At 40.2% G+C, this 21,635-nt stretch overlaps 3 protein-coding genes and 1 long non-coding RNA gene across 4 annotated transcripts in view; 3 read left to right on the plus strand and 1 right to left on the minus strand.

Moving 5' to 3' along the window:
- Positions 1 to 568: 568 nt before the first annotated feature.
- On the plus strand, positions 569 to 8,367 carry LOC139107937 (uncharacterized). The gene is made up of 4 exons (XM_070665850.1): positions 569 to 706; positions 6,626 to 6,783; positions 7,196 to 7,303; positions 7,368 to 8,367. Exons 1-4 carry the CDS (start codon positions 593 to 595, stop codon positions 7,474 to 7,476), a joined length of 489 nt encoding a protein of 162 aa, XP_070521951.1. The 5' UTR covers positions 569 to 592; the 3' UTR covers positions 7,477 to 8,367.
- LOC139107938 (uncharacterized) overlaps positions 1,686 to 21,635 on the minus strand; it is a 30,511-nt gene continuing 10,561 nt past the window's right edge. The window contains exon 3 of the long non-coding RNA XR_011546586.1: positions 1,686 to 2,040. This is a non-coding gene — a long non-coding RNA (uncharacterized lncRNA). The remainder of the gene's footprint in view (positions 2,041 to 21,635) is intronic.
- LOC139108137 (uncharacterized) lies at positions 10,941 to 13,209 on the plus strand. The gene is made up of 4 exons (XM_070666210.1): positions 10,941 to 11,546; positions 12,013 to 12,185; positions 12,671 to 12,787; positions 13,068 to 13,209. Exons 1-4 carry the CDS (start codon positions 11,376 to 11,378, stop codon positions 13,195 to 13,197), a joined length of 591 nt encoding a protein of 196 aa, XP_070522311.1. The 5' UTR covers positions 10,941 to 11,375; the 3' UTR covers positions 13,198 to 13,209.
- On the plus strand, positions 15,342 to 20,165 carry LOC139108138 (uncharacterized). Its single transcript, XM_070666211.1, has 4 exons — positions 15,342 to 15,527; positions 16,288 to 16,472; positions 19,157 to 19,273; positions 19,432 to 20,165. Exons 1-4 carry the CDS (start codon positions 15,369 to 15,371, stop codon positions 19,538 to 19,540), a joined length of 570 nt encoding a protein of 189 aa, XP_070522312.1. The 5' UTR covers positions 15,342 to 15,368; the 3' UTR covers positions 19,541 to 20,165.

Consider the following 21,635-nt stretch of genomic DNA (forward strand, 5'->3'; position numbering starts at 1 on the left):
TAATAATACTAAAAATAAAGATTTCACGAAAGTAATAAAACTAACGAGTTAAGTAAATTATGTTCCGGCCGGGCAATTTGTCGTACGAAGAGCAAACATTGCTCCGTGAGTAGTTAAGTGCTGTATTTGTGGAAATACCGGTGACTGATCGGTGGGTTTCCGGGGCGCGTAAAAGCTTGGCGCGTTTGTCAGTATTTCGAGCGGGAATAACTTTCGCAGTTACGCTTCGTCAGGATTAAGCGACCAGTGTATCTCGCAGAATTAACGCTAACCACGGCTCCTCATAATTGGCAACGAAGCAGTCGGCACGAAAGCGGGCGCGCGGAGGGTCGGGAACGAGGGAAGAAGTGGAAGGCCCCCGCGGAGAGGTTTATGTTGCACGAGCGATCGTAGTTGTTCGGGTTGCGCGTCGGCGGATTCTGCTATAAAGCTCGTCACGTCGGAGATTCTCCTTCTTTCTCTCTATTTTTCCGCAAAATTCGGGAAGATTTCGAATAACTTTTAAGTATCCTTTGGCTCTGGTCCCGCTTTCCTATTCCCGCGTTCTTATTCCTGGTCCCTACTCCCGTCCCTTGTTCCCCCACCGCCGATTATGCGTTCGCGATTTTGGTTTAGTGTCTATCTCGTCCTTTTCGCGACAACGGGATCTACGCACTCCGGGAGACCAGTCAGGGCCCTGGCCTTCCGCAAAGGCAGTACTTTTTTCGTAAGTGTCGTTTGATACTCCTGTTTTACGCGCATTGAAAAATATTTTAAAGGAAATGGCTTTTTAATGACAGTTAACTGGTTCAAGCCTTTATACCGTAGTTTTGCATTTCGTTGATTTAAACGTCACATTTTTTTTTACCTTCATTTCCTATTTAAAAATGAAGATGTGGAGATTTTATCGTTGCCCGATTTATTGCCATTTTTTTTTTCGCGATACTAATTAGCAGTTCTCTCGTTTGGCACGTTTTAAGCCATGAGAGCAAATGTTAGTTCAATTCGTTAATTTAATTTTTATTACTTTGTATATTTTATTTATTTATTCGTATATTTTAATCACGATTATTTTTCCGTAATATATCTACTTTTCTATAAAACACAAACATGCGACTCACCGATCGATGCGCAGCAGCGGAGTTAACAGCTGTGACGATACTGTAACAAACAAATAAAAACATTAAATTGTAGAGATTGAAATAATATAAACCAAAAAAAAAAAAAAAAAAAAAAAAGAATAGAATATGTCACACGTTCTCCAATTAATTTTTTAATTAAACAAAAAAAAATAAAATTATTCAAGAAAAATCTGATACATTTAACTTTTTTAAAATATATAACTTCTTTCTTAATTAATTATTTAATTTTCTATTATTTTCTTACATTGTCGAAATTAATCTCAATGAATTAATAATGAAAAAATGTTATTCTTGATAATAATTTTGAGCAAGTAATGAAACTTACCGAAACGTTGCTCCGCTGAAGCATGATGCCAATCCCGGGCCTCCTCCTCCTCTCAGTCAGTCATCTGGGCAGAATCGTCCTTCCGCGCACAGGAAACTCGCGACACTCGCGGATACGCGCGCGGAATTGTGACTCTAATTATTCGCAGGGCAGTCCGTTGGCAACACTCCCGTTTTAAAGATTTAAAAATAAATTTCGATCGCCCGATTACTTTGTGCGAGTTTCGCGACGAACCCCGACCGTGGTTCGTTCATTCGATTAATCGGCGGCGATACCTGAAATTCTCCTTCAGATTTTTATCTAAGCAGAACAGAAAGTTTTGCCTAGGTAACATCCTCGGAGTACAACACGTGTTATAACAAGTTATACATGGATAATAAATAAAACTACTAGTTAGTAATACAATACTACACGCGATTTACGCGAATTTTGTTTTATATTTTTATATTTTATTATACGCGTTGCGCGTTACCGTATTTTATTATTTTATTTTTATATTATTTTCTAACAACTACTGATAGATTTCGTGCAGAGTTAGTGTAAGAAAAGATCACTTACCAACCGAAGTGCAGTAGTCGAATTTATACCGCAATTCTGTAACAGACAAATAAAAAATTAAATTGTAGATATGCTCAAAAGTGAGTGAAACTAATATTATATATTCGTCTTTTTTTTCTTTTTATTAAATTCAACGTGAATAAAAAATCTGTAAGACGAAATTCGCAAACAACTTATTAAATAATTGAATAACCTTATGAAAAATTAAATAAGAACTCGTCAAACTGAAAGAATTGTAAGGAATCGTCGTGATATCGATATTTAAAGCAACGCGAACCGCCTGAAACCAGTTTGCATAAAAAAAAAAAAATTAACAAACGTTAAATTGTCGATTCATCAAATTTTGACGGCGAGAACACGATCGATTTGGCAATTTTCCACGTTACAGCGATTTCGGGGGCAGACTGTAAAAAATTATGAGGAAAAACGTGATGATCGTCCATCAAAATCGCGATGGGCGTTATCGGTCTTGAGGAAGACTCGCGTGGAAAAAAGTAGCGCGATAATTAGCCCGGTAGTTTGCATGAAGTGACTAGGGCCAATTTAACGTTTCTACGTCGCGACTTTTAGACCGGTAATTAAGCAACTTAATAACATGTAAATGCACCGATTACATCGGAGCACCAGCTAAGAGATTAAAGGCTAATGGCACGCACACGAGCGTGTCCACGGCCACACATCGGCATAGATGCTCGAAGATCGCAATATTCTCACAGAGCATTCCGCAAATAATTGTTCTGCTTTGGCCTTATACGAACTAAATTGAAATTCTGCCGTGCGTAAAACGGATGTTTCTACAGGCATTCGATCGGAGTGTTTTGATCGAAAAACATATGTATCACTTCCGGCGAAATATATCGCGCGAATATCACCATGGCGGTTGCGAATTTTAACGAGATAGATTAATGCCATCGGGAATATTTCTCCAGCCTTGACGGGCGCGGCGAAATCTGGGCGACAGATACACGTAACCATTCTCGATTAATTACATTCTCATTACGCGAGAATGCGCGCTCCCGTTTCGTGAGAAATTCGCGGAATTTTTTTTTACACGGATTCCGCCGCGCGTCCAATAATTCGCCCCGGCTGTTTCGGTTTTTCTGCCATTTTGGAATCGTTCTCTCGATTTTCCCGCGGATCGCTTCGCTATACTCCAATATTCAAATGGTGAAAAAGGCTGCCGGGGATCTCTTTTTTTTTTTTCTTTTTTTTTTCACCCCTCACGAAACAGCTGCGCGCGCGATACGACATGTTATGAAAACACCCTGCTGTAATTTATACGATTTCACGTCCAGTTTCGTCGAACGCGTAACGCGGATATATATCTTATCTTTTTGAGGCTGTGTGCTCACTGCATGGCGCCTCTGAGACTAAAGTTGCACGTTGAACCGCGTAATATGGGTTTATTTTTGACAGCTGTAGATATAAGCTGCAGTTTTCGAAACTTCTCTCGCATCGACGTGCTCTCTGCCGCGTATTCCCAAATGAATTCTCCGTATTGAAAGTTGAGATAGGCATGGAATTTATTTCTTGTTAGCACCGGTGATGGGGGAGGAACGAAACACGTATTGCTATTACACACACGCGCGCGCAAGAAAAAAAAAGAAAAAAGAATAAAAAAAAAAAAAACATCCGTAATTGAGTGCTACGAGAATTAAATTTTACCGTCGGTTATAACTTCCAAATCAATTGTAACATAATTTTCAATCAAATCGTAATTTTAAATTATTCTGAAGAGCGTTTGGAAAAAGCACCGACAGACCGTATTTCGGGAATAAATTTTACTAAAGATTAGTTATTACGTTGGAATGCAATGAATCGAGATACGTGTGTGCGTGCGAGCAATATTAACGAAAATATGAATTAATTCCATCTCGGGCCGAAGGGAATATGGAATATGTAAAGTAGATGGAAATCCATTCGTTCGTGGGGGAAAAAAAGGGAAAGGAAAAAAAAAAGGAACGCGTCGTTCGCAATTTCGACGTATTAAAGGGATTGCACGCACGTCAATGGCAAATGAGCAAATGGATCCGCCGTTCAGGCAGATCGTAAAAAGCCGTAAGAATCAATGTTGTATAACATCCCCGTGCCTGCGCATAGGCGGGCACTGTTTATGCAGTCTCCAGCGCGCCGTTGCAACGCGAGAGGGTGAATTTATGCGCCATACGTATACGAGACCGGCTCTAATGTAAACCGATCGGCGCTGCCCGTATTTTCGCTTTAAAAGGCAGGAAGTCGCGGATGGCGGGCGTATTTTGAAGCACGATGTAGCGCGCGGGGGCATTAATACGGGATGAAGCAATACGCTTCTTGACGTAAGTACATACACCAGGTGCCACAAATGCTTTAACACGCGGAGTCGCATCAATTTTTGGTATACTCGGAATGTCGCCGTTAGGACCGATGCGTCATAAGCTGGTTGGTTAGTCGGAAGGTAAACGGTATTATTGCGAAGCAGCTGGATCTGGCAGCTCGACAACTTTACGCTCCCGACATTATCGTTAGAGTGAATTAAGTGATACGCCGTAACGCTTCCTTTATCAAATTAGTCAAAATCATCGCTCCGAATTTAAATTGAATTTAACACGATATTAGTTATTTAATTTCAGACTAATTTAGCGCTTAAATTTATTTGAGTTTTGTATTTATATTTGTACGTTTATGGAAATTGCGAATAAGTTGTCGAATAATCGAATAAGTCGGAATTGATAATTGCCAATGTGTTATTTTTATTATTATTATTTTTCTTTTTTATGGAAATGACTAATGTTACTCTGTGAATTTGATGTGGGAATTGTTTTGTACGGTAAAAAAATTGTGCAACTTGTAACGACTCAGCGCACTTACAACGAAGTACACCGTAGTATGGATGATACGTGCCGTGTTTGCCATGTGCATTATCCACCGTGCGGGACGGAAACAAAGCTTAAAATCAATATGCATGAATCAACGTTGTCTCGTTATATCTTATGTACATACATTATTGTACATAGAAACATGCGTATTTAACAGATTATTTTAATCGGCGCTTTGCCCTTGATTATTAAAAAAAAACAAGCGCCTAAAAAAATTATAAAATGATTGGAAGCTTTATTTTATTACGTATAATTAGCTGAAATTTATTAAAAAATTCGCTGACACTCTCGCGCGGCACGCATGGAACAAAGCGGGAGAAAAAACTAACGTCACGAAAGCGGCAACAATTGGCCAACAATAAAATCTCTACATCTCCCTTTTAAATAGGGTGAAAGATTTATTTTTGAAATTTTTGGCAAACAAAGGAAGAGAGAAAATTACGTTTCGGGGTTCTTATCCGTCTTTCCACGTGTGTTTTGCCCGCGTTTGGAAAGTAGCCGGGAAATTATGCAGCATGCAACGATCCAGTGTGCATATACATATACTACGTCTCGGTGGTCTGGCGAGCTGCGCATAAATCCGATTGCCTTATCGTGTTTTCGGCCTCTAAGAAACGGGGGACGGCTACAACGCAGTAAGATGGCAGGACACTGACAAACGGCTTGCCAGATCCAGACGACACCATCCTTCTGTCGCATTTACACCGTGAGCAATACCCAGGCGATTCACGCGGTTAATAGGTACTGCGGAACTGGCGCGTTTCTACCTCGCCATTCTATCCTTTGGCGGTTTCTTGCAAATAGGTAAACGCTAGAAGTCGGGCGGTGCAATTTAGACGCGAGATGAACGCGCCAGTGAATAATCGAGCGTTATTGTTAGACAAGTCAGTAAAATAATTGCATAAGATTTATTTCTCATTTATATATACATATATGTATATTTTTTTTTCTTTTTCTTAGATTTTACTTTATTTTATTTTATTTTATTTTTTATTATTTATTCTTTAATTTATTCTATTTAAATAACTCTTTATTTAAACAACGTCTTGTGCGCGCGTATAAATTACTCGAGAACTGTAATTCTTTAAAAAAGATCAACACGAACGTCGCGATTCTCGCAGTATTTCACGTGTAAATAATGAGGAAATAACTCGGGGAAAATCACGGCGCGAAAATGCTATTTTATGATAAGTGTCTTGTTATTTATGGGCCAACGTAAAGATTGGATCACCGAGGAGTGGTCTCGCGACGGAGGGTGGAAAATAATACGTACTTTCGTGGCGCGGGAAAGTCACGGTAACCTTCGAACTCCGTTTTCACGCAGATAGTGGAATAATTTGCAACAGTAATTCGGATAAGACGAGAATCGTCCGGGCGATCCTGTCCGCGGGGAATTGAACGGCTGATTGGAAATTCACCAAGTTCTCTGAATGAAGATTGCAGCGATTTCGTATACGCTCGCAAAATCCTTTGATGCGAACTTATGATTTCTCGCATTTCGAGAAAGTTGCAGATGAAATTTCACACGACTTTTCGCGCAATTTCACGTAATTTCCCTCTCTCTCTCTCTCTTTTTAAATCTTTCGTTCTTTTTTCATTCGTGGAACGTAAATTCCATATAAAATAATTTTACTCACATTTATCCGCGACTGAACAGCTGAAACATTGTATTTGTCTGTTTCAACGTTAAAAAAAAAATTGCACACGAACAGTTAGCTGTTTGTTCAATACCGAACGAATTCTGAGATAAATAATTCATCTTTTAGTATCGGCTGAATTACAAGATAAATGCTCTGCCTTACACGACAATCTTCGCTCAAGCAGCCGGGTTTAAGGCGGCATGGGAGCTACCGACTACCGGCGGGCCTCGTAACATCCGGTCCGCTCCAGACGTCCATAAGTGCGCCGAACTCGTATACGAAAGGTAATAAATAAATACTGCAATAGTCGCGCTACATAATGCAAAAACGGCAACGATCGCCAAAAAAGACGGGGGCTTGCAGCACGTCGGCGAGCGAACGTAGAAGATTGCAGGGAATAGTTTAGGGTTGGCTGGGCAGTTGGAACCAGAATGGTTGGCGGGTTTCTGGCTGGCTGACCGAAGACTACCGCCATCGCCAAGATCAAATATAGCCAGCGACGCAACGCCTCGTCGGCACTTCTAGCGTTTTTTTTTTCGCGACAGTTTCGCGAACACGACGAATGTTTATTGCAACTTTTTATCAAGCTCTTACGTATCGCATGAGTTTTTATATACTTTTAATCAATAATTAAAAATTATATTTTTATGCGAATATAATTCTTGCTGAATATACTAATTGAGAGAAATATTTCAGTCACGGTTTCGACGGCCGTTCTTGTCTGCTGAAGAATATTTGTCAGGGATTACAATACGTAAAGCGGAAGGATGGCGTTATAAGGAAAATATTAAAATTACTTGCCGGGTGAGTACATCGAGATATTAATATCATTTACGTACCGGTGAGTTAATTGCTATATTGTTTTCAGGTCGTATATTAATAACGGTACTTGGCACGAAGATCCGCTATTCTGTGAGCATCATACCGCAAATTGCCCTCTGCAATTAGTGGGGTTTAATAGTTTTAGAGAGAGTTAGTACGTTCTCCTCTCATTCTCTAAAATAAGTTATCGAGTAATTATCCGTTTATTTTAGACGAAATATGTATCGAATGCAATGCAACATTGCTGCGACGATTGTAAATTAATAAAAATATAAATGCTAGCTTTTTTTCTGTCAAAATGTACTAAGGTCGTACGCGGAGTAACGTGAGAAATGTCGCGTCAACGGCTGAAGGCTGACAGTCTTTGTAAGCAGATCCCATTTTTCATATTGAAATAAGCGCGGACGTCGCAAAAACACCCGAAGGACCTTCTTCGCTCCTATACCCGATTGTTTTTTACAGTTATCATCAGATGACGTTATGAGAAATGACAGCGGTTAATGAAACATTTGTCACGCGACAAAACCTCATTCGAATTATTTCAGGAAACCGGACACGGCAAGTAGTAAAATATGACGGCACGTCAGCCGACTAAATGTAGTAAAAATACGTTTAGTTAAAAGACCAGGAAGAAGAAGATTCAGAAGAGGATGGAGCATGTATTACAGAAAAAAAGCGAAAGGATATTTCTGCTGAGCGTTATGTATGCCCCGAGCGTTATTAATTTATCCTCGTAATAGCCCACAGTAAAAAAAAAAAAATAAAAAAAAGGAAAGAAATATTCTTGTTTCACGTATTATTTCTTTCTCCTTCTCTCTCTTTTTCGCATCATTCATCTCCGCTTGTCACATCTTGTGACGGGACGATTATAATTGCTACTCACGGACCGCGTTGGGTTAGTTTCAACGGAAAACATTAATTTGGGCTATCGCGCGACTATCTGACAATTTAAAAAATGTTCTACTTCGCGTCTTCTATTTGCCAGCGCAAACACATATTTTATTCAAAAGCCAAGCTACAATCGCTGCCGCTACAATTACGCTAATGAACCCAAACTCGCATCTAATTTCCCCGTTAAAATAAACTTGTTTAAACGAAAAATTAATTATCATTTAACTCAATCTTCTAATATTTCTAATATCTATTTTATTACGTATAATTACAGCTGTTCTTAATTGTCGTTTCGATTTATTGCAAGACTAATATATAATTTCGGACGTTACTTTGTTTTTACACTGTGCTTTCGCTCCGCAAAAATACGCATAAAATGTTTCGTTTAAAGTACGTTTCTTTTGTCGCGTTGCTTTTATGAAATTGTGTGGTGACAAGAGAGCTTCTCTGTAAATTCATATTTTTAATTGCGGTGCATTGTTGGCTTCGCGATAGGTCCCGCGACACGGTCTATTTCATTATAAACGAATACCAGAGTTGTAATAAGACCGCTTTATTAGCCCCGTAAATGAATTCACGATGTAATTATTTCGAGCTTTGCCCCGCGTCGTAGGGAGCTGCATTGAAATAAAGACGTCAAAGGTGGATCCCCACAGGTAGAAATTCGAACGATCGCAGTTATGAATTGTTAATTTGGCGTGTCGGTCCACCTCGGCTGCTTTTTACGAGGAAGCCGTCGCTTTATTCCTTCCCGATAATTCTTTGCGGGCGTTAATAAAGGTATTCGAACGGCACGGAAATGTTGGAATATTTATTATAAATCAATCTGTTACTAAACATACGATAGATATAACTTCCCGGGTGTATGTCTTATTATATTTCTATTATTTCGCGTGCAATATTGAAAGACGTCGTAATTTTCTTAATGTGCTGTTCAGATACTTTTCTGATAACGCAACAACAATGTCCGCACTTTAGAGATAATTCGAAAGAAGTTTAGATTTCCTTTTTTTTGGGGGAGGGTAATTGAAAGGGAAAAATCAAATAAGATTCGTATAAATAATGTAAACGTTACGTCGCGTACCGCGATAAAGGGCTCCATTGGGAGTAACATCGACGCCGCATTGGGGATCGATAAGGTGAAGGAATTTCTTCCCCTCGCATCTCCCGCGGCAATTTGCGTGTCACAATCGCGGTAACCTCCATTATGTATAGGTTGCAAGTGCGTTTTCACGTCTATCCCCCACGGATCCGTCTCGTTCGCGCTCGGAAACCTGGTGGGATTCTACGACCCCGTGTAAAATCAATCCGCGATTGTTCCGATGAGCGATAATTGTGGAATGGCACGCGCGTCAATGCGGCTCGGCGACGGCGAGCCCTACTCGTATTCTCTTAAACTGCTCGTTCTTGTCCCCCTTCCCCCCTCGTCACGTTATCCCGGTGGACAGCCGTCGTTGGGATTGTCGCGCATTCCAGTGGAGAACGCGATATAATTGCGTCTGGCGGCCCCCGGTTGGCCGCGCGTTAACGAAAAGCATTAATTTAGAATGCTGCGCGGTTTTCTTGTTGGAGAACCGGCAGTACGCGCAATTCCCGTATGCAATTAACGGACGCCGCCGCAGCTCCACAACGTGGGCGCCGAACTCGTCGAAGGGAGAGAAGAAAAAAAAAAAAAAAAGAGCTGCTCGGTTTTGTCAGACCCGATTCGGGGGTGAGGGTGGTATTATTTGCGCGACGACGAAGTCAGGGGGCACAAAAAGATTCGGCCGTGACGAATATAGGCGAGGGAGGGCTGTTGATGGCAGCCGCTTGCCGAAAATGACAAAGTCAGAAAGGGTATGATTGCGAAATAGACTGGAAAATCTCGAGCGAAATTAAATGATAATTTCTTCGTTGCTCGTTTCGCCTGTTTATCCCGTTGTTTTTGTATTATGAATCTCCTCTTGCACACTCTATCTTATTGGGACAATGTGCAATATTTTAATCAAGGAGAAATTTTAATTACGAATTTCTCAGAATATTTTCAGTATTAAAGAAGAAGCGCGGGCGATTTTTTTTTTTTTTACTTATTTTGTTTTATGTACTTTATTACAGTACAAATTTAATTAAACGATTAATTTATTGAAATCGGATAAATATGCTTTATTATATAAACGTTGAAGCAAGACTTCTTTTAAATGTAAGAATATAATTTATAAAAAATTTAACTTAACTTTTCTTCTGACAAATAAGCGTAAAATGTATAAGAAGTTTAACGAGATAAATTAACTTTTGATTCTAATCATTATTTATTCAGAGCCTTCTTTTGGAGGAAATCCAACCTGTATCGTTTTTCTGTCAGTCGATTAAATATTCTAGTCGTTAATTAACGAAGTACTCAAAAGATGGTCCGAGGAGTCTTCGGGAACTTTAAGACCGTAGACTAATTATTGACTTTTTCTCTACTCTCTTAATTGCGGACACAATTTGCAGAGTTTTATCGAATGTTTTTTTTTTCTTTTTTTTTCAATATTTTCTTACTTTTGTAAATTATATACCGGCCTGTATATACTTGCTTCTCATTGTTGTATGCACTTCGGTTCAGTGCTCTGATTCAAGGGCACTTAGTACAAATGCCTCGTTTTCGTCCACGTTTCTCTCCGGTAGTAATGCCGTGTTTACGCTCGTTGTAAATTTCCTCTCCCTCGTTAAACCGCGAGCGGCAAATAGGGGGAGGAAGGAGAAAAAAAAAAAAAATGCGGCTCGTAGCGGTAATAACGAGAACGGTAATGTCTCTGTTCCGTCTCGCGAAGCTGTGTTTAAACAGCGTAAGAGAGTGAATAACACGTCATACAAACAGATTGCACCATTTGGCCAAGGAATCGTCGGGACGACAATTATGCAGACGAGTTCGCGTTCAATTCGTTAAGATGTTGCGAGAGTACGCGATGGGTTTCACCGTTACTACCGTTAACGGGAAAAAATTCATGCTCGTGAAATCTTCGCACTCGCCCCGTCCGCGATCGCTAGTACAACGACGGCGACAAGCCGCTGACGTCGATCGGTGACAAAGCGAACATTATTTGTTACCGTTCGATCGAAATTCAAATTCTTTCGCGATTTCAATAACTCGCCTGTCGCAGGGGGATCGGAGTGATCCGGGGAATCGCCAACACTTTACCGTATGAAAGTGATGTCAGACTACCGGTTCACTCTTTTCGCCGGATGCTTGAATTGGCTAATCTTTTTCGGTGGACTTGTTATTTATGGGAGCTCAACGGAGATTAGTGTCGCACCTAAAATTTTGTCGCGACCCAAGAGATACTTGATTTTTCCGCAAGGTAGCAATTTTCAGGTAAATATGTCTAAGTACACTTGAAAACATCTTGACACGCTTAGCATCTGTCTTTACGCGAATAAAATTGTTCCAGCATGTATCGTTATTTATAAAATGTTCCCAACGTATATTATTAATTAATACAATATATTGAACTGTAAAACGGGCATAAAATAATTGCTGCAAATTCAAATTAATATTTAAGATCGTTTGCACGCAAGGATGTCAGGCCGCTTTAGGCGAGGCTGCTACTAACCGACTGTGTAACGTCAAATAGTCGTCGCGTAAATTCGGCCGAGCGTTTCTCGCAAACGTTTTGTATATCTTCGAGATTTTATTGCCTCCCCCTCCCTCCCCCCAGATTTCGGTACACGGATAAAGTAGAAAAGTAAAGCGTCGCCCGCTCGCGCGCCTGGTCCCTACACTCTACGAATTTTTCCGCGGAAAACTGAATTTGCGCGTGGATGTTCCGTGTATTTTCCAGTTAGTGTATTGTCTGACTATCGGAGCGTACGGTAGAGACGGTGATTTGGTGCTGGGACTGACAGCTGCCTTGGCCTGGGAACTTCCGAATAAGGTCGACTCAAAGATATCGAATTTGCTTCACCGTCGAAGCCGAGGCGTCGTGTATCCGAAAATGGAGGCTTTCTTACAATCGTGAGTGTCATGCCGTTATTCTCCATTTTTCAACCGGCTTTTCATCGACCTTACCACCGTGCGTTCGCATTGACAAGAGACACACCCCTGCGGTTAAATACGCTCGAAACGACGAACAGGCGTTAAAAGAATTCGATCGAAAAATGATAAGCCGTGTCGATTATTACGCGCTAATTACTGAAATTATAGATTAATTACAGAAGCTTGTTTGTTCGGAAATAAACCGAATTGACGCGGCTGATTTATCGGTTAGAAAGTCGACTTAAATTTCATGGCAAATGCAAATCGCGATACGGATAACGCCCCGCATTCTCGGCGCTTTACGCGACACCGTGCAACCGCTACGCGTTGTAAGGACGTAATTACTTTTAACTGTGATTCTGGAACGGAATTGTTTCGAGCGTAATTGTTTTCGCGCGGTAGCAGCTTCGCGCGATTCAAGATGTCGTCAAAGTTTATGCTTTTAAATTAAATTTCATCGGCAGCGCCGGCCTCGATGGCAGATCCTGCGTGCTAAGGGCACTCTGCGAGGCGGGCCAGCGAGATCCTTCGCAGATAGGCGCGGGGACTTTTATCCAAGAACTCCTTCATGCCATTTTCACGTAAATAAAGACTCTGATTTACTTTAAAATATATCAAAACTTGTTTACCAAGAGAAACAGACGGTTTTTGTAAGATTTTACAGAAAGGAAAAATTGATTAACAATTTTCGTATAATGGAATTAAAATTAAATTTGCTTTTATCTTTACGAGATTAAGATTCGACTTCCTCGCTTCTTGATGTCGAATCGAATAAAGAATAAAATTGTGAAATAATAATGTTAAATTGATGAAGATCAAAAAAGATTATCACACGGTGAGGGGCGATTCTTTTTGTTACAGATTGCCGAAGGATAGCACCAGGTTCGAGCGACCGGAGGAACACGCTTACGATCGCGCGTATGAGGCCGGCGGAGACTGCGAACTACTGTATCCCATGTGTCGGCGTTCCATTTACGACTTGGACTTTTGAAGCTGCGGCAATATCAGCGACAGATCTTTCGTTACGCCTCCCGCAAAGTATCGGAACGTAAATCGGATGGAGAAACTTGTCGCGGAATCTCGGCAAAGTTCTTTTTACGGGCAGGCTTATTTCACGACGATTTTTGCTCGACATTTCAGTGATTTCGTCCGTAATTCGCCAATCAGACTGACTTGTGTTGATTCATTGATATTAGGAACATTTTTGTACGCTGTTCGAACGCGATTTCGACTAATTTCTCAAGAGAGAGAAAACGAGCATGAAAGACTAAGTTTGCGTAACGTATTATGTGTACATAACTTGCGTTTATATGGTTATTGTTTTAAAGGATTATTTTAAAACTTTATTTTTAGCTTAATACGTTAAGTGTCTATTGATATTATTATTTTATTTACCTGTCACGTATATCCATTTATTATCACATTAATTAAAGAATATGCACAAGGAATGGAGTGATATTAATTTTCTAGCGTATGTGTATATACAAAATTATTTTACAATAAGTCAGGTAATTAAATGTATGTAATTAGGAAAGATGAAATATGAAGTATACGTATAATAATTGGCAGGCTATTTGCATTAAGTGCATAAATACATATATCATGTATTTTTGTGATTTTTAATAACAATATAAAATTTGTGTGCCAGTCGGTGGGCACGCCAGAGGGTCACGCGATAAATGATTATTTAACATCAACGACGATTCTGGAATTAAATTCAGAAAGTTTCGCGCGAGGCTCTCGACCCATGAATATTCTATATCGGTCATTACATTACTTCCGCAACGTGTAATTCATTTCGGCGCGGTTTCGAATAATTTCACGACGTTTTGCATTAATAAAATGGTCGCCGGTCTCTTGTCGATTTATGGTTCATTTCTATAGAGTGCTCCGGACGGAGCGTCGACGGTTGATTTTCTCTACCTTTTTTTTTTTCTTTCTTTTTTTAATAGAAAATAAAATATCCCAAATATATGATATCCATACGGTAACGAACGTCTAATCGATATCCGCATTTCGCGAACATTTTGAGCTTCTCGTGTGAGCATTTCTTTATATCCCTTATTAATATTATTCGTTATATATCCGAGAAATTAATTATTTCGTATAACGTATAACGTTACGTGAGCAGCTTTAAAAAAGAAAAAATATATATATATACTTGAAAGAAAAATTACTTTAATTAAGAGCCGGGAAATCGTGAGGCAATGTGTTCGCACCGAGTATTTTATACGTTAAAGTATAGCATAAAAGGTATTGTCATCATTGTAAATATCACAAAACCAGGCATTCGGCGACGTGATATTTTTCTTCAACTCGGAATACAAAATATTCCCGTATTATATTACGTTCGTGCGCGCGTACCGCTTTTGTTGAGCATCATGCTCGATATAATTTTCGCGATACGTGTAATATATTCGGCCTAAATTAGATTGCTGGTATGCATCTGATTCGATAATATGCCGCGCGCTTGGGTTTAGTGTTGTAGTTATTTTATTCGGAAATATATATCCCGAAGATAATTAAATTACTGCGGAAACATTTGGCGTGCGAAATCTAAAAACATACGGCGATGGTTAATAATTATGTACAACACTGTTCGCGGAATGTTGGATATTTATCAAGTGAAATAAATTTAGGACAAACTTTTCCGGTCCGTTGTGTTACTTCTGCAACAAAGGCTGCGCGTCGCGTTCAGAAAATGTGCATTGCATTCTATCGACGATAAATTCGAGTCAAGCTGTTCAATCAGCTTATTTTAATAATCAATAAGCATGACCAATTAAAATGTTAATTTAATAAATATTCTTCTAGCCTGCTTAATATATCGCTGATTACATTATCATATTACGACGCGGGTGATGATATTTCGACAATTAAATATAACTTCAATTACGAAGAAACAGCCTCGCCGTTCAGATTTAAAGAAATTTAATGAAAAATAAAAACGAAAGTAGTTAATAAAACTGCAAGTAAGAGCATTCTCCGTTTGCTCATCGTTAGAACAGTAATGGAGTACCGTTGCTTCTCGACATAGACGGATGTAGTAGTTCGTTAGCGTTTGTTCTCGAGAACAAGCAACGGTCACGTACTAAAGCCCCTTCTGTCGTTAGGTTTAACACTCGAGCTTCACTCGATGGAGTATAAAGATTTCGTACCGCGATGCTGATTAATCATCTCTGTTACTTAATTTCGTTCGTTCTCGCGTATCACGTCGGAGGATCGACAGCGTCGGGGACGTTTACGAATAATTCTCTCGTAAGATCTGGGAGAGCCATCGGCACTAAGTATCTAGTGTTCCCTGAAGGCAGTAACGTTCAGGTAAAGCAAAGTTTTATTTCTCATAGAACCGCGCGTTATACGGGGAAGTGTCTTTACTCGCGAATACGACGATTACTATATCCTCTTTGTGTCAAGTTTTCGTTTGAAAATTTGTGATGCATAAACTTGGAAAATGTAGAGAAGTGTAAACGCACCTGTTACGCTCGCTTTCGAATCTAGGGGTCCGTTATTAAAATGAAATTTCTCTCTCTCTCTCTCTAATTCTCTCTCTCTTATGTTTTTGCACGAAATGTTTGAGACTGGTCGATAGCAGCTTGTGGAAGTTTCGTAGCGAGAAGTTGTATATTATAGCGTAACATAAACTCTCGATACGCTGTTTAGCTTAGGAAGTTTCATGCGCTAAATGAAACGGAATTCCCTTTATACATAACGTTTAAGAAGACTAGTAAGCGGAAAGTATCGCGGCCGGAACGAATTTTACGAAAGGGGGAGAGATATCGATTCTTAATGCACATAATTAATTTGATATTAATATGCAAAACATGTTGGTGCTGAATTAAAACACGCGCGCGCTCTAAATGGCATAAAAATATTGTAGTGTATAATTTGAGGGAAATTAATATACTTTACAAGAGTTAATTAATCAGTAATTAATAATCCCTCATTTTCTTTCTCTGTTTTCCCTTCTGAGCATTAAAAACAAATTATACAGCTTATTTACGCTTTACTCAATTTAATTTGGCATTAATTTTCTTCTACCTGTTTATTATTATTAATTATTATTATTATTATTACGCAGCTTGTCTACTGTCTAACCGTGAGTACATATTCAAAGCCCCAAGGAATGTTTGTCGTCGGTGTTACCGCCGGGCTGGCGTGGGAACTACCCTCTAGGAGTACCGTGCTATATGAGAACCCGGCCGAGGTTTATCATCGTCGGAGCAGAAGAGAGCTGTACCGTAAAGTGGAGCTAATGCTAAGAACGTGAGTAAGAAAGGTGAACAAAGAGGATGCCTCCAGGAAGGCAGAGAGGACCGTTTCCTCTTCTATCGTATAAATTACCGAGGGAATCGCGCGGTCCGTACACAGCAAAGAAATCGCCTGAATTATTCCAATAATACGAGAATAACGTAGAAATCGTACATCTCCGGCGCGCAACGAGGAGAAATATAAATCGCTATTGCAACGATTACGACATACTTGGCCGTTCGGGCAGGAAAATCGAATACCTTGCCGTTCTATTTCGCGTTCGAGTCTATTTCATTCTTCTCCACTGATCAGATTTGTCGTCCTCCACCTCGAGTCGAAGGCCCCTGATGGAAAAATGGTAATTCCATTGAACGCGCGAACGAAAGGGCGAGACTTATCGGCGAGATTTTTGTTTCAGCGACTTGTCGGGGCAAGCCCGCTGCTTCCCCGGATCGCGAGGAAAAATAGACACGAACCGTTATTGGAAAGCTGCCTTCTCATCTACGTTGCGGGGAAATACTTGTATTTTCCAAAGCGAAATGTCTTCCTCGTACAGAGGCCGTATTCGATGGAAAGAGTCGTAGCGCGCCGGAAGTTTTAGAATGGATCGTCATCCGATAATCGGCGTCGCTCGCGCGGGAAAACCTGAGATTCCACTCCGTCCTGCGTGATCGTAATAAACGTGGCACTTGATAAATCCATATAACTCCGACGAAACACGCGGGTTGAATGTATTTTCACGGCACGATGAAGCGGCAGGGAAACGCTCTTAAACGGTCATTCAGCAGCGAGAGCTCGGACCGAGTTGTACCCGCCGGTATTCGTCGTTCGAGACCGGAAAATGGTTCCCGAAGAAACGACGATGATTCAGGTACGACCGACGACGCGTAATGCCATAAAACCGCGCTTCACTGGACCGCTATTTGTGCGCTCACGGGCACATTAAGCGGACAGATTAAGAGGCTTCTCGCAACGATCGCAACAATACTTCGCGGTGCTTCGAGCACGGTCGCTTCCCACGTGCGGAAAATGAGATCGAAAACGGCCGGTGATCACGAGCGGCCCGACAAAAGTCTCCTTTCGTCTTCCCTCTGCTCTTTTAATACAGAATTACTCATGATGCGTAAAAAAAAAAAAAAAACAGTTAATTGAATCGTTGCAGCGACGAGAGACGCAGTTCACAACCGTGAACGATCCAATCGATTGGAATCAGGAGACGAACAGTCGCAAAAGAACCATCGTGAACTCGCAACTCGTTTTATCGGATGCTTAGTGGAAAACAATTTGCTCCTCGCCGAAGAAACGCGGAAATTGTTAGGAGCGATTATATTCGCGCTGCGATCGAGCCAACGCCTGTTCCGTTCGAATTGATAACATGTATTTTAATGTAATTTCTGACTTTAATCGGATTTTCGACATATCTGTCATCGCAAACGTTCTATCGACACTGCGCCTCGCCGCGTACAAATAAATTCACTTGTTACGTCGACCGTGACTAACGCCGTGATATACGAGTGGAAGTATGAAGGCTTGTTCGAAATCGGCTGAAAATTTCTAAATAGTTTTCGCAATTCTGATGGAAGAAGTGACGCGGAATTGTTTCATTTAACTGCCGCTAAATGTGTGAACACGTCGGGAAGATACTTCAAAATCGTGGGATTTTTATTAAAAATAAAAAAAAAAAAAAATCGCGAGATATTATTCGATGGAATGACACGTATGTGCCATTACGACGATTTATTTCTCGTTGCGTTACGTCGCTTTGAGGATCGCTACGCGGATTCCGAAGCTCGTCGTTGAAATTGTGCGACTTAGCGGTTCCGCGCCTGAGCGTCTTAAGACATCCTTGCCAAGTAATCCAGGAGAGTAAAGGGGATTGTTATTCATTTTGATTACGCGAGTTCGCGGCTTCATTCGTTATCTAGTCGAAGCGAAGATTGCCGCTGACAAGGTAATACATATGCAACGGATACAAGAAATAATTGTCTTATTTTTTTTACTAATTCAATGTAACGAAAAAAAAAAAAAAAAAATTTGAGGCATAAAAAATATTAAATTGAGTAATGTATATATTCAATATTTGGAATAATAATTTACTGAAATTATTTAATTTGAATGAGAAGATATTCTCTTATCGGTACAAATCACACGTTATGGTTCTGGTTAATTCCCATGGTTCATCGGATAAACATGTACTTCACGTTTGTGGGTATTCTCAATCGAAATGTTTTCTTCGGCCGGTTGCAAGGACATACATCAATGAGCTTCTAATTAAGAGTTGTCGAGTAGCGAGGTTAATCCAGGGATGACAGAAGCTGCGGTTACTCTAATTCAAATTGCGCGAAGCTATAGGCTAATTGCTGGTATTTGCTTGACAAGAGCGAGAGAGAGAGAGAGAGAGAGAAAGCAAAGGTAGAAGGATGGTGTTTGGTTGTTTAGCAGGTGTGCGGCGCGGCGAGGGGCAAACGGGGCTTATTGTAAACCACCCCCGGGTTTACAGTGGAGCTCGATTCTGTGCACGGTAATATCAACGCGCGTTCTCTCTTCCTTTTACCCTCCGGTATTATCGCGGACTTAATGAATAGACCGCCGACTCTTGGCGAGCCCGACAATGATAACGAGGATGATAATGATAAACGATCCTCGCTGCTACGAATCTTCGTTCTCCCGCCGTATCTCACCTTCTGTCCACCATGAAGCCAGGGAAAGGACGGCAAGGCTTGCGTTCTCAAAGCAATCTGCAAAGCTGCCATGCGTAGGCGCGAGAATGTCGGAAAAGGAAGCCTGAGCGAGGAGATCCTACACGCCATATTCACGTGAGTCGTGATTCGAATTAGATTATACAGATCTCACTTGAGTTTGCCCTCTCGTGGAAATTTTTACTTCGCCGTAGCGTACATTGAAACCTAATTGAGATCTCGGATACCAAACGCGATTCGAGATGTTAGATGAAGTGACGAACTAATGATTACAGTTTGCCTGGAGGACGGCACGACATCGATCCGATGACGGAATACGAGCGAACGTATCACTGGGGTGAGAATTGCGACGAGGTGCACGCCAAGTGTCCAGGTGTCTTCTGAATTGCCGCAATCAAGCGTGATTGTCTTACGCAAGCACGAAACGAGCGACCATTATGAAGAAACTTTCTTTCTCTTTCTCCCTTTCTCTCATCATTCAGAATATTGAAACGCTTGAAATACGCAATTGTAAATAACTATTTCAATTTAGATTAAGATTTATACGAGCTAGTATTATAGATACTTTCAAAGTGCTGCTTTATCTAATCGTGTAAAATTTTATGAAACTGATTTATAATAATATAATAATGAATTTGTAATGTGTCTCTAAATGTTTTATTTTTTTTTTACAATGGTTTATCATAAATTGTACTCGTAAATTAATTTGTACAATTAATTTATATATTTCTTTTCATTTTTAATTTATAAAAAAAAAAGTATAAGCTCTGACTTTTTAAAACTGCACGAGGTATTCCAAGTAACTGCCATACGGTCTTTTTAGTTAAGAGGCAAGGAAGTAAAATATGGTGGTGTAAAAGCGAATAATAGTAACCGTGCTACGTGATGAGATCGACAACAATGTCGACAACAATGACGTCAGCGATTCGAATTATGCAGTCGACGTCGTTCTTGGAATTTCCTCGTAACTACCAAATTGCTCAGATTACAACAGAACTTTCAGCGTAGAGAGAAGAGAGAAAGACAGAGAGAGAGAGAGAAAGAGAAAAGACAAAGAGTCTTTAAAGTGCAAATTACAGTATACTGCATGTTGCAAGTTATTCACTTTTTAATAAATATTTTCAAGTATATAATTGTAAATTTTTTTTTCCCCACAAAGATTATTAGTTTTTATTATAAATTGCTTACGTTAAATACGAAAATCTTATTCTTTAATTAAAAAAGAAAAAAAAGAGATGTGTTTAATTTAAAATTTTGTGGTAAGTTGTTCAATACTTAAAAATGATTTTTAAAATTTTCTTCGGGACAATATTATTAATTGTAGTTTTTTTATACTAATTAAAAGTAATATTTTCTTCGCGGAAAAATCATGTTTTTTAATATGTTGATGGATTCACGTATAATCTTACGAAAAGCCGCGCTCTAAGTGCGTGAAGTTTCGAATAGAAACTCGTTCCTAGCGATACAACGCGATGTCAATCCTAACATTACGGCGAGAGAAGGCTCCAGCTTTGGGGATTACGATTCGCGAATTGACGGCGAGTCGCGCTAATGACACGCGATGTAAACTCGGTTACCACAGCTGATGTTCTCAGGAGAGAAATTGTATTATGGCTTACCGTCACTGTGTGCGGCGTAATGTAATCGTAACGTCGCACGCGACGGCATCGCGGATGTTTCTATATTGCGAAAGCTTCGGGCCGCGAGGATGTGAGAGATGCGTTGCATATTATTCAGCGGATACACGACCTATTATTACAAGCTAAACAGATGAGCCCGTTTACGGTGATTTTCTTAATGGCGAACCAGGATGTTGCGAAAGACATACGTTCGAAGTGGCGTTACTTTAAGAAGAAAAGAAAGAAAAAAATAATAAACCACGGTGGCGAGAAGATGTAAATGCGTAACATAAATCCGAAGAATACCGTCGAATATTTAACCCAATGGAACATGGAGAGCTCATAAATCCATTACCACGCTTATTACGATAGCGATTCTCTCTGCGTTAGGTAGTAGTACCAATTAACCAGATATCCTATGGAGAGTCGCTCAATTTAAAGTGCCGGATAAATCACGCGGTCTCTCGTAAGGTTACGCGGAGTGGCCGGATGGAGCCGGCAGCGCGTCGTTGGAAAATGAAGATAAAAAAGAAAAAAAAATAAATAAAAAAAAACGAGAAAAAGAAAAAAAAAAAAAAGAGAGACGGGCTAAAGTAGTGGGAGAGAGAAAGAGAGAGACAGAGATCTGAAAGCCCAAAATGAAATTACCTCGCAGACGGAAAGCTACGAAGATGGTCAGAGAGCGCTTGGTTCCTTGGAATTGGATAAAACAGGCAGCCATTGCTGAATATATTTCGTGAGATTTACGAAATTTAAAGGCTCTCTCTAGCTAGTACGCTGCTAACTGCGGCAAGGGGGTGCCAGAGAAGGAGGAAAACGGAGAGCCGATGAACCTCTCATAAAGAACAGCCGAGCTTTTC

Source organism: Cardiocondyla obscurior, linkage group LG14 (assembly GCF_019399895.1).
Source record: "Cardiocondyla obscurior isolate alpha-2009 linkage group LG14, Cobs3.1, whole genome shotgun sequence".
Lineage (NCBI taxonomy): Eukaryota > Metazoa > Arthropoda > Insecta > Hymenoptera > Formicidae > Cardiocondyla > Cardiocondyla obscurior.

Coding starts and splice junctions, on each gene's coding strand:
- LOC139108138 (XM_070666211.1), top strand. CDS start 15,369: ATGCTGATTAATCATCTCTGTTACTTAATTTCGTTCGTTCTCGCGTAT. Junction 15,528..16,287: donor CTGAAGGCAGTAACGTTCAG/GTAAAGCAAAGT, acceptor ATTATTACGCAG/CTTGTCTACTGTCTAACCGT. Junction 16,473..19,156: donor GTGGAGCTAATGCTAAGAAC/GTGAGTAAGAAA, acceptor TCCACCATGAAG/CCAGGGAAAGGACGGCAAGG.
- LOC139108137 (XM_070666210.1), top strand. CDS start 11,376: ATGAAAGTGATGTCAGACTACCGGTTCACTCTTTTCGCCGGATGCTTG. Junction 11,547..12,012: donor CGCAAGGTAGCAATTTTCAG/GTAAATATGTCT, acceptor TGTATTTTCCAG/TTAGTGTATTGTCTGACTAT. Junction 12,186..12,670: donor ATGGAGGCTTTCTTACAATC/GTGAGTGTCATG, acceptor TTTCATCGGCAG/CGCCGGCCTCGATGGCAGAT.
- LOC139107937 (XM_070665850.1), top strand. CDS start 593: ATGCGTTCGCGATTTTGGTTTAGTGTCTATCTCGTCCTTTTCGCGACA. Junction 6,784..7,195: donor GCCGAACTCGTATACGAAAG/GTAATAAATAAA, acceptor GAAATATTTCAG/TCACGGTTTCGACGGCCGTT. Junction 7,304..7,367: donor ATATTAAAATTACTTGCCGG/GTGAGTACATCG, acceptor TATTGTTTTCAG/GTCGTATATTAATAACGGTA.